A 17,120-nucleotide genomic window follows, 5' to 3' on the forward strand; every position below is an offset into this window, starting at 1 on the left:
GAACCTTCTCTATAACTTCACCCACCTCTGTGACATCACTTGCTGCTGTCACAGAAGGCAGTGACTCACAGGAGGAGGAAATTTTTGCACTAGACACGATCTTTTAGGCTGACAAAATACTCAAGCAGTGAATTTTTCCAAGACCCTCAGCTTGAATTCTTTTTTATTTGTTTTGTTTTTGATGCCAGTCCTGGGGCATGGACTCAGGGCCTGAGCACTGTCCTTGATTTCTTTTGGCTCAAGGCTAAGCACTCTACCACTTGAGCCACAGCACCACTTCTGGCTTTTATCTATATATGTGGTGCTGAGAAATCGAACCCAGGGCTTCATGTATACGAGGCAAGCACTTTACCACTATGCCATAGTCTCAGCTCATTGAATTCTTGACTTCTGTATTTTAGAATTCACCACTCTCAGGCCCATTGTATTCGTAACTGTGAGGAAAATCTCTTACTTACCAAAATTTATTCTCAGTCTACTTTTATTCTCACAGAATTTATTTTGTTACCACCTCAGTCCTTGCATTTCTTTCCCCTGGCCCTTCATAGGTTTTTAGTATCCAGGCTGAAATAATCATTTCAGCAATGTTTAAAGTGCCTTCTTACATATCTATCACTGACTACCAATTCTATCTTCTTTATTAAAGGATTTTAGTGTTCTATACTACTATAAGAAGTTATAAACTACGTATGTGCCACAAATGGAAAGCTGTCTAACCCTACTCATGCCTAATGCTCTAGTTACATCTAATGAAACACAAAATAGAAGCACAATAGAAACAAAAATGACTGCCTAATTTCCCTTCCTCTAGCCACACACAGGATAGTTTCTCCTAGGAAGTCTAGGTTTCACTTCCTTTGACCAATAGGGATATGCTTCAAGGAGAGACTTTTGAAGTGGCTGGCTACTCTTATTCCTGAGAACCTATCTGCTATCATGTGAATGTTCCAGAATGATTAACCTTCTATGAGAGTCAAAGATCAAAGCTCTAAATGAGATAAAGATCATCAGAAATTACAGATCTTGTTCTAAAGAAAATGTCTGTCAAATGCCAGACATGTGGGTGAGGCCATCCTAGAGCACTCAGCTTTAGCCCTCAGTCCAGGGCAAAAGCATCACCAGTAAGTAAATCCAGTGTCACCATCTTAAGCAACTAAATTAGGGAAGATTATAACATAGAAAAACCTACATGAGACATCAGATTAATAACTTACTAGGATGGCATCAATGTTTTGATATTTAACAATAATTTCAGTTTGCAACAGACAAATAACTAGTCCCCCCAAAAATTATGCTTGTCACTCCATTAAATGGGTCATGAAATATTCTGAAACTAAAGTACAAGAAGAATAAGGATTTTATACATAATTTTATATTTTACTTTTCTCTAAATCAAGTTTTATTCTTATCTTTGAAAATGCTGCTTTATATATATGAAAGTTTTTAATTAAATTTTATTGACAAGGTGATGTACAGAGGGAGTACAGTTACATAGTAAGGTAGTGAGTACATTTCTTGTTATATTTGTTACACCTTCCCTCATTTTTCTTTCCCTTCCCTAGTTCAGGTAAGCATGTATATAATACCCAGTGTATCAAAATCATATACATTAACCATATAGGGTATGCCAAAGGAAATTCACCTAGTACATGAAATATAATGACAACAATAAAATCCTCCTGTTTCCTTCTCTTGGAGTTCATTTTGCTTAGCCTCATCTTAAATAATCATGTATACATAGCTGTTGAGCTACTGTGAGACTCTGATAGGTCTATCCTAGACTTTTTTTTATATGTTTAGTAATTGGTTTTAGATATATAATGTAATGCTGCTGACCCAAACATGTGGAGATACCATTTGAAAAGAAGTTTGTTATTTTGCAGACCTGGTCTTTACTGTCACAGCTCCACTTCTGGCTTTTTGGCAGTTAATTGGAGATAAGAATCTCATGGACTTACCTGCTTGGTCTGGCTTTGAACCATAATTATCAGATCTCAGCCTCCTAAGCAGCTAGGATTATAGGCATGTGCCACCAGCACCCATTCTTACCTTCTATTTTAGTTATTATATTTTATATCTGAAATTATTATTTTTTAGAAAATGAGCTTAGTTTTAAAACAGGCTCAATTGTTTTTAAGCTGAATATCCATGAATTCTCTGTTATACATGGAGTATATTACATAAAATCTCTAATCTTCACAACTTATAAGGAGCTCAGCTCTAGGTCTTCTTGTTTCTACCTTTTTTTTCTTTCTTTTGTTTTGTGTGCTGGTTATTGAACCTAGAGCCTCATGCATGCTAGACAAGTGCTCTATGACTAAGCTAGATCCCCAGGTATAAAGCATATTTTCTTTACTTTTTTTATTTTTGTGGTCAATTGTGGAGCTTGAACTCTGGGCCTGGGCACTGCCCTGAGTTCTTCAGGTAAAAGCTTGCACTCTACCACTTGAATCATAGTACCACTTCTGGTTTTCTGGTGGTTAATTGGAGATATTATTTCTGATGGACTTTCGTTCCCAGGCTGGCTTTGAATCCCAATCCTGAGATCTTAGTCTCCATAGTAGCTAGAATTACAGGTGTGAGCCACTGGCACCCGGCTAAAGCATATTTTCTTAAATACTGTTTGATAGCAAAACTATTCCCTCACATCCATATTTAATAAGGATCAAATGATGTATATGGAAACTTCAAGTTAGGAAATAAAAGCAACAGTCTGGCTGAAAGTTCCCGTGGAAAATATTAGTTCATAAATGTAATGAAGTGTAAGGGCTGGTGGCTTTATATTCAGAAGGGTTCTCCCACTGAGCTTAGACGTTTGGATGTACATACTTCTATGGGAACACTATACTTTAGATCTAAAGTATAAAAGAAAAAGATGTATCTATCCATCCATTAGACAGGCATATTCCAGTATGGGAAGAAAATGCATCTAGTCCAGACAGCATTTCTAACAGTTTATAAATGTGCATGGAGTACATCTTGAAAAGGATGACAGTGATTAAGATATATTGTACTCATAAACTGCTTTATTAAATGGCAACTCCTCTGTACAACGACTTACAGATAATGAAAAAAGAAAAGTCAGGAACTAAACCCAAGTTTAAAAAAAAAAAAAGCATGTTGTAACGGTCTCTGCATTTGGCAAATGTCTTGTCAGATTTCTTACAGCTGTTTTAAAAAGATAAATAACTAGACCTTGCTAAACAAAACAAGAATGTTCCTTCAATAATTCTATACATTTTACCTTTCTTAGCTTAAGTCACAGCAAATATCCTCAGTAAATTTAGTGGAAAAACTAATAATGTAGTAATTAATAAGTTATTGCTTACAGGATGGGTATGGGCTGTCTACATCACTGGCTCTTCATCACAGACAGGTCATTGTTACCTGATCTTGATGTACCTGCTTGTAAATGATGCCAGGCCATTATTAAATTACCTGCAGATAAGGTAACTTGTCTATCACAAGACCACCTTGGAAATGAGTAAGAAATAAGAAGAGAATAGATCCAGATAGCTTATTAAAGGTAATTTTCACAATCACAGAAGGTATTTTTAGGCTGAATGTTCAAACTTCCTTTAAGTGAATAGGACCAGTATAGTGACCAAACTAAGAGTCCCCTAAGGAATCAGATACACACAAGAAAACATTCATAACTAGCCTCCCAGACTAGGAATTTGTGTCACGGTTGCTAAAAGGCATCCTTTGAAACTTTCTGTGGTAACCTGTAACTTCTATAAGATGTATAGAAGTCTTAGATCATTTTCTATGACATTACTTGATCACAATATCTTTCTGGTATCCTGGTTCTTTGTATAAAAAAAATAAATTGGTATAAGCATATGATAAAAAAAATCATGGCACCCTCTATCATTTCATTCTCACATTTATTTAGAGGTAACCAAACTGGCAAATAATGTGGTTAGTGATTTTACCTAAAGACTGAACAAAAAGTAAAACGAGTTGCACCCAACACAAAAGAATAAAGCCGGCCAAACAGTCACAGACATGAACAAGTGAAATTATTAAATATTTTAAATAAATCATTTTAACCTGAGCGCGGCACTTCCTTGAACTTATCAGACATTCAGTAATAACTGACGTTGTAGAAAATTCCAGCTTTGGAGCAATTCCCTGGAATTTAAAAAGACAGGATTAGACATTTCCATTTTAAAAGAGGCAATTATTCGTGATGAGAACATGGCCTAAAGTAATCTTCTCTTAGCTTGAACTTTTTATTAGAGATAAAGTCAAAATTGTAAAAGCTAAATCTTAGCAGCAAGCAGTTTCATTGTTAATGATTACATCAACAGGAGGAACTATCTCCCAATCAAACTGAAGATTTTTATGCTATAGTACAATCCTCAATGGGTTTCAATTTTTTTAACTGTCAGAATTATTTATAGGACCCCCCCCCAAAAAAATAAGGTGTGTGTGTGTGTGTGTGTGTGTGTGTGTGTGTGTGTGTGTGTATGGGAACGGCTCAAGTTGTAGCTCCTGCCTATCAAGTACAATGTTCTGAGTTCAAAACCTATAATCATTAATTTTTTTAAAAGCAAGGAATATGTTAAGTACCTTGATGCAGTCATTTCACTAGATAGATGATAGATAATTAGATGGATATATACAGATAGACAGACAGATCATACTGCATTACTAAAAACATATGAAATATAGTCTCATAATCACAGCCTGTGCCTCCTGGGGATGCAGTTTTTTACACAGAAGAGAGATAAGTGTCTACCAATTCTTCCAGTACAGCCTGTAATGTAGTTCACATTTTCACATTCACATCTATGTATGTCAACCAACAGTCCATGCCCACAGCCTCTGTTCTCACACAACAGAAGTCAGATACGACCAACAACCCTACAAACCCAATCTGTGACTAAGTTTATAGTTTAAGATGTTGGACAGGTAAATCTGAATTGCATAAGAGCTGAAATATTGTTTTCTGCAAGTATATCTTTTATTAATATTCACTATGTCTATTTGTTAGACATCAATCAGGACAATGAACATATACTCCAAATCTAGCAGTTTAAAATAGTTAAAAGAGTGAGCATAGTGGCTCATTCCTGCAACTCCAGCTTCTTGGAAGGTGGAAGCAAGAAGACTGTGTATTAGAGCTAACAGAGGAGGTTTGAGGTGAGGACTTCTGGGCAAAGATTGCAACACCCTATCTGAAAAACAGCTAGAGCATAAAGGGTTGAGATGTGGCTTGCTTACTAAGTGTAAAGCTCTGAGTTCTGGCTTCTGGCTTAGAATTTTTCTCTAGATTTTAGTGGAGATGTAATTTGGCCTCTGAAGGCATGGCTGAGGCTTGCCAATCTTCTCAAGAAGGTTCATTCCCACTGCTGTTGGCTGGAGACCTCAAGTCCCTCTACCTTTCCCAAAAGACTGACTTATTCTTCACAAATATCTCTCCATAGGACTTTGGGATGTCTTTATGACATGGTGACAAGTTCCCCCAATGTGAGTGATCAAGGCAAAACATGAAAGAAGCTATAGTGATAAAGAATCAGGAGTCCTATACTGCTAAGTGATTCTGTTCTGTGGTACGTAAGCACAGTCCACACTCCATGACACAGGTTCTGGGCTGCCTTTCAAAGGGAGCAGAACTAAAGTATTTGTGTATTAGTTGAAAGCCCATAGTCTGCCTTCTGGCAACAAATGACTCAAATTCCCTTTCCATGCACAATATCCTCACCCTCACCCATCAAACAAAAGGAAGAAAAAAAATGGACAGATTGAATTCCACAATGTTAACATGTAAATCAAATCCTGGGGTGTGTGGGCCAGTACAGCTTCTACTTTTATCAGAAGACTTACAAACTAGTTACTTGAAAAACAAACAGTGTTCACATATGCAGCCAGCAAAGAAGAATCACAATGGGCATTCCTGTTTACCAGGGAGAAATGGAGATAGCCAGGAATCACGTGGTCTGTAAGAATTCTGAAATCCAGAGGAATGTTGGGCAAGCCTTAACTAAAGCTTGGTCCTATTGTGCTCAGAACTAGCCATGATTTTTGGCTTCCCAGTGTGGAGTCTTCTTCCATTCTCTAATCATAAATCCTCTGAATTATGATTCTATTCCAATGGGAGCTGTCCAGGGTTCTGAGCTTGGTTCCTATCAATAGACTATCTGGAGTCCAAAGGTCTTTTTATTTTGTGATGCCTCTCCATTTCAGACCAGACTATCTCCTACACATTTTTGGAGGCATGATGAGTTTTGTTGGGGTTCCCTACATTAAATCAAAGCCACAATCTTCTCTATAATGGGGCACACCTTTCTCAGTAACAGGCTTCTTCTGAGAGTCCTGAGAGAATGCTCTTGCATGGAAGCCAGCCCACATTTTCCAAGAACATGTTGAAGTTTTAATGAAGAATTTTACAGTTGTAGCTTCAGTGGCATCAGACCAAAGTTTATTCCAACTGGACTAGAATGTGGTTTTCTCAGAGGTTATTTCTTAATTTCAGCAATGTCTGCCAGCAAGAAAAACTGGGAATTATGTGAAATACTAAGGTCTGACTCTTTGTAACAGCTTTCCCTTCATCTCCCTGTTCTGTTCTATAAGCAGCACAAGGTTACAGACAAATTCTCTAGCACTGTCTGAAAGCCTCTATGAACACAGGGCCTATTTTATTGCTTCCACATTCTTGCGGGTGACTATGATGTTAAACTTCCTGCCATTACACAGCAAGGATCCTCTTTTTCAAGTTTTAACAAATATTCTAACAAAGTCTTTCCAGCTTCTGCTCTCTGCAAAGAGTTCTTCAGTGTCCTTACACAGAAAGCTGGTTTCTGCTGAAACAAGCGATGTAAGAGACACTGAATGCTTTCAACGACCTTGTCTCAAAAGTCCAATACTATTGCTCTACATTTGTCTGCCATGAGGTACAGTGACTTAACAGGAGCAGAACTAGTTTTGTTCTTGGAAGAGAGAAAGTATCAAAGAATTTCTGGACATGCAGGAAAGTGTCATTTAATGATGAAAGCAAAGAATATGTCTCAAGAAATGAGTTATTATATGATTCCATTGTAGTATAAACATCATATCTATAAGGATATGTCCAAAATGTGTCATTATGTGATTCCATCATAGTATAAACATATATATATATACATATATATAGTATATATACTATATATGTCCTCCAGTCTAGGAGGGCTATCATTATTCCTACCACCCCATCACCACTACCACCATGACCATGCACAGATTTATGATCTTCTTTATGTGTCAGGCACTGCGATAACTACACACAAGGTAACATTAATTACCCAAGAATCCTGTGATATATACAGTTACCATGCCTTTCCCAACATTACTCAGTAAGTTCATGATAATGCCAGGAATTGATCCCTGATATGCTTTGAACCCCTGATACAGTGGTACAGCCTAGGACTCACAGCTGAATACTCAGAATCACAAAGATCTGGAGCAGAAAATTTATATCTGCTGGGCCACAGAATATTTACTAGAATATTTCTCACTCATATGTAAATATAATTATTGATATGGCTGAATTTAATCTGCCATTTTTCTATTCAGTTTACAAATGTTCCTCATCTTTTGTATTGTTTGATTCTTTCTAGGAGCACATGTGTGTGCACATAGCTAAGGAGTCATCTAATGGACTAGTAAGAGTTCCACACATTCTGCTGTGTGTGGTATAGGGAGTACATTCAAAGCTATAGTCACTTTCCTTGGGCTTTCATTTTTTTGCTGGGATCTGACTGTCTCCCTTAAGCATGGGGTTTCCTAGGCAGCGAGAAAGGGGTGGAAAGCTTATCTTAATCCTTTCTGTGTCCTGCCTCCAGGATCTCCCATCAGCTTCCTGGCAGGTGTGCTGTTCACCCCAATTAGTACTGAAAGTGACCTAGCAAAGCTGTGGGGTTTCTTCATCTGCTTCCAGCTGAATACACCAGGCTTAGCTGCCAAAACCATACAATACACCCCATTGCCTAAGATTGAGATTCTAACCCCTCTGGTAGTGAAGCTGCTGGGTTTGTGCCCAGCAACAGGCAGATGAGGCTATACTTGTCAATGAGCAAGTCGGGTATATTGCCTGAGCAAGCATCCCAGGAAAGAAAGCCACAAATTCCTGCCAACTTCACCTTACACTCTAGCAATTTTTCAAGCATGAAAACCCCATTTGTCTGTTCCTACTTGATGGTCAATATTTAGTGCCCTGAAATTGTTTTTAGCATTTTTATTCAGTTTTATATTTGTTGAGTGTGCAGAAAATCTTTGTTGTACAATTACTAGAAGCTCTTACTTTAAAATATAAGTTTGGCCTTAATAATCCATTATTTTCCAAATATATGCAAAAATAATGCAAGTTAAATGGTGAAATAAAAATCCCTGCTCAAAGTCCATGCTTGAGTTTACATTGTATCTTGGTATAATATAGCATTTTCAGTGATCATACATTTAAAATCAGATTCAATTTTAATTTTGGGTTACCATATGGTTCTTGAAATATACTTTGAAGACATTTATAGTACCAAAGCTGGCTAATGGACTCCAAAAATATCTCAAAGGAGAAAACATTTCAGAGACTTGCTAGTCAACTTTTTTGTTCTTTTAGTGAGGTGAAGTTGCTATTTCTTTGAGCAGAAACTACCATAAATCTAGACCTGTAAGTGAAACTCTCATCTAGTACATTGGCTCCTGTTCCTTATTCACATTATTCTGAGACTTACAGATAGTTTAAAAAATGTTTGCCCAAATAAGTTCAAGCTAGTCAACTTTTGCTTTTCCTTTTTTGAAACAACATGGACTTCTCTCAGTTCTCTGGAGTGGAAGATTAAGTTTCATGGATAATGAGTTTATTATCATACAGAAGTTGAAAGAAGTAGCCAGAAAAGACAGAGAATAAGCCATCCCTTAACATAGTTCTTTTTTTTCTTTCTTTCTTTTTTTTTTTTTCTTTTTCTTGGCCAGTCCTTGGTGGAACTCAGGGCCTAAGCACTATCCCTGGCTTCTTTTTGCTCAAGGCTAGCACTCTGCCAACTTCAGCCACAGCGCCACTTCTGGCCTTTTCTATATATGTGATACTGAGGAATCAAACCTAGGGCTTCATGTATATGAGGCAAGCACTCTTGCCACTAGGCCATATTCCCAGCCCCTAACATAGTTCTTAATTTAGTTGTACGAATGTGTGAATGTGTGTGTGTGTGTGTGTGTGTTTATATGTTTGTTTGGTTTTCTTTACATTACAGGGGACTTACCTTGGAGCCTCTTACTTGCTAAGCAGGTACTCTATCACTTGAGTAACACCTCCAGTCTTGTTTTTAACTGGTTATATTTCAAGGTAGGTCTCAACTTTATGCCCACGCAGGCCTGGGTTGAAAATATACTACATGTGCTTCCCAGTATGGCTGGGTATGGCAGGTAGGGAAATCCAGCCACTGTGCTATTTCTGTAGATAGGATAACAGGCCCATGATGCCATGCTCTGCTGTTGAGTAAGATGGAGTCTCATGTACCTTATGATGAGGCTGGCCTTGAACCTCAATTTTCCCAATCTCCACCTCCCAAGAGGCTTGAGCCACTGTCCCTTGCTATATATGTCTATTCTATGAATGCTTTCCAGTTAATCTATCCTAAATCTACTAACCATCACACCAAACATTTTCATTTTACGTTATTATTAACAATATTAGATGGGCACCAGTGACTCTTTCCTGTAATCTTCAGGAGGCTGAGATCTGGGGTTGCAGTTTGAAGCCAGTCTAGGCTGGAAAGTCCCTGAGACTATAATCTCCAATTAACTATCAAAAATCCAGAAGAAGAGATGTGGTCCAAAGGTAAAGTGACAGCCTTGAGCAAAAAAGCTCAGAAATAGCACTCAGGTCCTGAGTGCTAGCCCTAGGGCTAGCACAAAGCAAAAAGCAAAGCAACAACAAAAAGACATCACTACTTAAACAACATTTTAAGACTCTTAGTATACCAGAGAGAATATCTAAGCTACAAAACTAGGTCATATGCTATAAAAACTGTTACAAAAAAATCTGTGATTGTGATTGTTCTAATTTACACATTGTGTAAATTACAAATTGTGATTGTTCTAATTTACACAGTATACCAATACAACAACATTTCCTTTATTTTATACATCTAATATCAAGGTTATTTAATTTTGTTGACCAATCTTATGGGTGTAAAATAAAATCAGATGATTGCTTTAAGCTGGATGTTCTAAACCTATTGAGACTATCATTCAAATGTTTGGTGGTCATTTCCTAGAAACAGAAAAGAAAGGGAAGTTGATGGGATAGAGGTGGAGAGGAGGAAAAAAAGAGATTTAACAAATATGAGACAATGCAACTATGAAAAAAGGAATAAGTATTGGAGTGTAATAGAGTGCAAACGTGTGTGGAGATGTAAGAATGAAATCCCACCTCACTGTATAACTGATACTAGCCAATAGAAAAAGACCAAAGGCAATGTAACACTTGATAATTTTGTACAATGAATCCATAGAAACTTAAGTACTTTTCATTACATTTCTGGATACTTAACACAATTACAATTAAGTTTTAAACCAAATTAAACTTGCACTGAGTTTTCAAATTTATGATGTTGAGGGCTATGTGGTGATTATGACAGTGACTCTGTAACAACAGCTGAGTGAAGACAGTACTTACTCTTAGGCCAGAAATCCTCCTCATGGTCACCTGGCGATTTGAATCATGGTGTCCAGATATTTGGTTTGGACCCGGGAACATGAAATCTCGTGTATTTTCATCATAGGTAGACAGTGTTTCACCCACTATAAGAAAGATATCCTATGATTCAAATTATAACAAAATATTCTATTTAGAAACAAAATCACAAGTATAATGTATATATATTGCCTGATGCCTTATTTGAATACCTGCTTCAGGAGCATGTTTATCTTCTATGAAAAGAAAATTAAAAAAATATGTGTGTGTATATATATACATATACATGTATATATATAGTGATAACACATTTTCATTTTCACATGTATGCTATATATCAGTCACTCTCTGCCTGTTCCCCGCATTTAGAGAATAAGGATACTCATGTAAACTCACTAAATACTATGTGTTCAAGGAAAACAAGTAATTTTTAAAATAAAGACATTTTTTGTAAAGATATAAACATTTACAAAACCAAATTCCCATCTAATTCCTGTTTCTATGATTTTTCTATCTCTCATTTTTGTCCTCTGTCAGTGTGATAGATATAAGATCATGTGTTAAAAATAATTGAAATATTTTCTAAAATTTGTGGCTAGCTGAATTATAAAGATATATTATTCACATGTTTAAATTGTTAGCATTTAATATAATACAAGTCTCTAACTGTCATATTAAATAAGAATTTGGCTAGGACAGATGTTTTTTCTATAATCATGAGAATGCATGTAGATGAAACCATCCTCTATATTTTAATGACCTATCTCCCTCCTACAGAAATTTGAGGTGTTTACCACATAAGTTCTATTGTCCTCTACTCCAAGTAATGGTAGCCTACAAAAATAGATCATTATCTGTCTTATATCATTTGAGAGAAATCTCAAAAACTAAAAATCATTTTATGGCTGTCACATGGCAACAGCTCATTTTCCATTTTCAACTACTATTGTTTATTCAGTGTGTTCAGAAGGATGTGTTAAAGTGTCATTTATGTCAATCATTTTGTATATCTTGTTTTGGTCTGCTGACATTTGACTAATAATGAACATTTTTAAATTCGTGCCTACAAATGGTCCTTGAAGTGATATCCCATGTCTGTTACCTTATCAACATGTAATACAGTACCTGGTGGAACTAGCTGTATCAACTCAAACACTGCTGTGTCATCTGAGAAAAGAAAGAAAAATTAATAATGAATAACGGCATTGCTTTAAAAGTCAAATCCCTGGGTATTGTCTACGTCCATAGTTGTACTTAAGTAGATTATATATTTCTATAAATATAAATTATGCCTATTTCCTACTCAGAATGAGGAGCACTACTAAGTATAATACAAATATATTATAAAACATAATATAATATATTGTACATTATTAATACATACATTATGTCATAAAATGTATATTAATATACTATGTTATAATTGATTATGTGTTATTAATATGTTATATTAATAATTGTTTTATTTATATTTTATAATATGTAAATATTTTCTAATATACCTAGCAATTTAAAATATTTTGTAATAACTGTATAAAAATAAGAAAAAATAAACAATGCTCTATTTTCTAAAAACCATGCAAAAATTGAAGTATTTTGGCCTTGGGAAGAGAAGGAAGGGATATCTGGATGTAAGTGTCAATAGACCGATGAACTGGCTGGGTTATAGTTGGGGTTCACTAATAATAAATCCTGAGAGTAAAGGAAAAATAAAACAATAGCCAATTGTGAACTAAAGCCCAAATTTGGATATTTCAAATTCTGTCTGAATTTAGGGAATTCAAAAATGCCAAAGTCTCCTAGCAATCTGCTAAAACAATCACAAACCCATCTGAAGGAAAAATGGCTTCACCCACATGACTTCAAGCTACTCCTAGGTTGGCTTTCAATCAAAACCAACGGAGTATACATGAAAATTGATAATTAGGAACAAAAATCACCTGAGAAATAACAAGAAACAACAGCAGCAACCGAAGAAATTTTTAATACTAACACTTGACAAGGACCTTACAAGAAAGGAAAATGGCCACCTATTTCGTGAACAGAAATTCCTCAACAAAGTATTTACAAATCAAATCTGTCAATATAGAAATTCTATTTAATGTTTAAAAACAAGCAGCATGCAGGGTGCCAGTGTCTCATGCCTATAATCGTAGCACTCAGGAGGCTGAGATAGATATGAGGATTGTGGTTTGAAACTAGTTTGGGAGTGGAAGTCCATGAAACTCCCATTTTCAACTAACTACCAAAAAGCTGGAAAAAAAGCTATGGCTCAAGTGGTAGAGCACTGCCTTTAAACAAAAAGCTTAAGTACAACGCTCAAGCCCTGAGTTCAAGCCCTGCTACTGGTACAAAAATGAAGCAGCAACAACAAAAAAAGCAAATCAAAACAAAAAAGCTTAATTTATCACAGGGAATAAAGTGAGAAAAGTGATTCACAACATTTAGCCATCAGTTATGCTTTTAAAAATTGATCTGGTGGCTGGGAATATGCCTAGTGGTAGAGTGCTTGCCTCGTGTACATGAATCCCTGGGTTTGATTCCTCAGCACCCCATATATAGGAAAAGCTGGAAGTGGTGCTGTGAGTGGTAGAGTGCCAGCCTTGAGGAAAAATAAGCCAGGAATAGTGCTCAGGCCCTGAGTCCCAAGCCCCAGCCTTGGCCAAAAAAAAAAAAAAAAGAAAAAAATTGATCTGGGAACAGAAGGAAATTTTTAAAGATTCTTAATCTGATAAGGGTTTACTACCAAAAAACTAGTGCACACCTAATACTAAGAGGTGAAAATTGAAAACCTTCCCTCTAAAGGGAGAAATGAAGCAGTCACTCCATTCACTAACATTACCATTCACTTCCACATTTGACTGCAGCTATAAATCAGTCTAACAAACTAATAAAAGGTATGACAACAAGAGAAAGTATAATTCTTGTCAGTTCCAGATCACATGATTATGTACAAGAAATGTCCAAAAGAATTTCAACATACATTTTAAAAATCAGTACATATAACAAGGTTACTGGGAACACGCTCAATATGCAGACAAAAGTATATTTATCTTACATACCAACAGAATTTTGAAATGACATTATAAGTCTGGTTTGCAAGTGTGTATATTCTGAAAGTATTATCATCCCATTTTCACGTTGTTCTGATAAACTCATCTTCTGCTTTGTCCATCAAATTTACTAAATATGTTCAACTTCATATCCAACTTAACCTGCTTACATTTTTTTCAGAATTCTTCTATATTTCTTACATTCTATATCCAACAAAATGTATATATATATATATATATATATGTTATCATTAAAATAATAAGGACCATCAGAGTAGAATAGTGAGACTGATAAGCTTGATTAATCCCTTTTAGTCCTGTGTCCTAGGGCTATGACCACCATTCATTCTTTTCAGCAGTTTTTTAACCTTATCATTACACTTTTTCATTAAAAATCTAACTAGCTTACCTGCCCTTTAATCTGAAGACTTGCCACAAGGATGAGCAACATCAACACCAGTGTTAATGACTTACTCTACAGTAAGTTACTGACATCCTAAAACCTAGTACACCCACAGAAAGATTCTAATTATAGATAGATATGTACATAGATTGCTTTTCTGTGAAAATTGTTGTTCCTTTAAACAATCTGTATTTTACTCATTTCTGTATTTTACTCATTTCTGAGTTCTCTATATTCCATCATGTAACTGTGTCTGCACAGGTGAAAAGTAATTTTTAAAATTTCAATATTTGTTCTTATCATAGACTAAAGCTTTTGCTTTAAAACCTTATCCTATCACCCCACAAATCACACAGCATATTCCATAGCTATACCATGATAATTCTCATACTATTATCAATAGGATAAGGATTCCTTTTCTGTTCTTCTTCAGAGCAGAATTCTGTTCTGAAGAACAGAAAAGGAATCGTGCTAAAATCATACTGAGGGCTGGGAATGTGGCCTAGTAGCAAGAGAGCTTGCCTCGTATACATGAGGCCCTGGGTTCAATTCCCCAGTACTACATATACAAAAAACGGCCAGAAGTGGCGCTGTGGCTCAAGTGGCAGAGTGCTAGCCTTGAGCAAAAGGAAGCCAGGGATAGTGCTCAGGCCCTGAGTCCAAGACCCAGGACTGGCAAAAAAAAAAAAAAACATACTGAAATAACAGCTCAGATTTTAAGAAAATTGGTCTATAACTTAAAATAATCATAATGCTTGATCATGGGTGGAAATATTGTCCTCTAGAAAATGCCTGAGATTTCATTAAGTCAAATTAAGTATAAGCAGCTAAGACAGCTCAAATGAAAGACTGAAGAAATCAAATGAATTAAACATAATTTTAGGATAAGGTCAATGTCTTAAGTTTTCCATACATATTACACTGTATTTTCCTGGTGCTTATTTTGCAACCTTGGTTACTGGAAAAACATGACTAAAAGGAGAAAGTGTTTTTGAAAGGATATGCATTACTACCATTAAATGATATCATCTGCTGTCAAGACCGAGCTTCTATGAGCTTCATACAAATCCTCAAAACATTTCTAGCCTTCATTTCACAGATAAGAAACATGGCCTAAAGGTTAATGTTATCCAAAAATGATAAGTTGCTGAGATAAGGTATAACTGTGTCCAAACCCCATGCTATTTTTCACTAGCAACTCTACTGGAACTAGCAAGCAGTGATTTACAAAATAAAGGGAAGATGAGGAAGTTTCCCTTTAGACAGTGCTAGGAGTGTGGGTATGGCAACAGTATTTCTATCATAGGTACATGGAATATCTGGTATACCAGAAGCAAGTAGCAACAAGGGACACTGTTGCATCATGAGCATGATTGTGAGGTGCATAAAGAGCACACGTAGACAGAATATGGACACCCCATCCTCTAAGACACAGAAGAAAGATAAGAAAGATGAACAACTGCTTGGTGATTTTTAGGACAAAGTGAACTAATGCTCACCACTAAGCCTTCAGCGAATCAGTGAGGTGTGAGGCGAAGTGTCCCTTCATTTCAGGAATGCAGGAGTTTAATTTAAACTAGGGGGCATCTGCTATTAGACAAATGAATGATGTATTCAGAGTAGCAATTATAGAAATGAGACAGAAAATGCTCCAAGATGTGAAAGGACTGAAAGGCATCACTGAAAAGCAATCATGGTGACAACAATTTTCAGGTCATGAGTTTGTCAGCAACTTAAAACTAAGCTAGTAGAACACAAGGAGGAAAGTTGTAGTACTAGAATGTGCACTTATTAAAAATCTCCTTCATGTCATCTCTCATGTAATATCTGATGTACAAATATACAAATAATATCTGATGTAAAATAATATCTGATGTAAAAATAAGACTTTCAAAGAAAGATGACTGCATTGTAGTATGTCCATGTAATGGAATACTAAAGAGCAATAAAAAGAATAAATAGATGCCTGAGAAACACAGCACAGAAGCTCCACAGACACTAGATTTCATTTTTCAAAAGGAAGGCATGGAAGTGAAAAAAAATATCTACCAGCACCAGTGACTCACTCCTAGCTAATCAGGAGGCTGAGATCTGAAGATTGTGGTTGAAAGCCAACCTGTGCAGAAAAGTTTATGAGACTTTTACCTTCAATTAGCCACCAAGAAAGCTGGAAGTAGAGTTGTGACTCAAGTGGTTTTGAGAAAAAATGCTAAGGGACAAGGTCCAGGCCCTGAGTTCAAGCTCAGATTTGAGGCATGGCTCAATGATACAGCATTTGCCTAGTAAATGTGAGGCTCTGAGTTCAAACCCCAGTGCTATAAGAAGGAAGAATTGGCAAAAGACAGTCAACTAAAGAAAAGAAAGTCTAGAAAGTATGATCAACATGATATTACCTCATTTATCTTTAAGAAAATGTCAGATACAACAATTACTTACCTATCATAATGACTAAAATTTTAAATTCTGGCAGTTGCAGGTGTAGGTTATGGGAAACAAGAACAACTATATAATAAAACTACATACTCATGGGGTGACATTGGAAAACTATTTCACATTATCTACTCATGTTATTTCTATTAAGGTACCTACAAACTCACACATCCTAAATGTGCCCAGCAAAATAATTCAGAATAGCAAAAGGTAGAAATCTAAAACACCACTGACGTCCAGAAAATAATGAAATAACTAAATTCAAACAAATTCCAACAATGCAATATCGTAAAACAAAAATATGAAAAAATTACAGTTCCAACATGAATGAGTTTCTTAAAAAAAAACAGAGCAAACAATTAGAACAAAAGAATGCACACAGATGATTCCACTTATTTAGTGTTCAAAAGAGACAAAGTAAACTACAGAACTGGTCATCTGGGCCAAAATTCTTTTGCAAAGAAGGGAGGAAGTAGATTGCAAGGCAGACCAAGGGAGGCTTTGTGGATCTAGCAGGATTAGAGGAATGAATGAAAAATAAGATACCACCTCATACCCA

At 36.0% G+C, this 17,120-nt stretch overlaps 1 protein-coding gene across 4 annotated transcripts in view; it reads right to left on the bottom strand.

Annotated features, from left to right (window-relative positions):
• The window catches only part of Spata6 (spermatogenesis associated 6), a 66,296-nt gene that overhangs the window by 23,011 nt on the left and 26,165 nt on the right, over positions 1-17,120 (bottom strand). For 2 of the 4 annotated variants that reach the window (XM_048351270.1, XM_048351271.1), the window contains 3 exons: positions 11,801-11,842; positions 10,658-10,782; positions 4,054-4,134 (listed from right to left, as the gene is read on the bottom strand). In XM_048351270.1, coding sequence (XP_048207227.1) covers positions 4,054-4,134; positions 10,658-10,782; positions 11,801-11,842 — 248 coding nt within the window. Of the gene's footprint in view, positions 1-4,053; positions 4,135-10,657; positions 10,799-11,800; positions 11,843-17,120 lie in introns of all 4 variants that reach the window. The other 2 variants (XM_048351273.1, XM_048351272.1) reach the window with 1 other exon arrangement.

The sequence above is a fragment of the Perognathus longimembris genome, chromosome 7 (genome assembly GCF_023159225.1).
Source record: "Perognathus longimembris pacificus isolate PPM17 chromosome 7, ASM2315922v1, whole genome shotgun sequence".
In the NCBI taxonomy this organism is placed as follows: domain Eukaryota; kingdom Metazoa; phylum Chordata; class Mammalia; order Rodentia; family Heteromyidae; genus Perognathus; species Perognathus longimembris.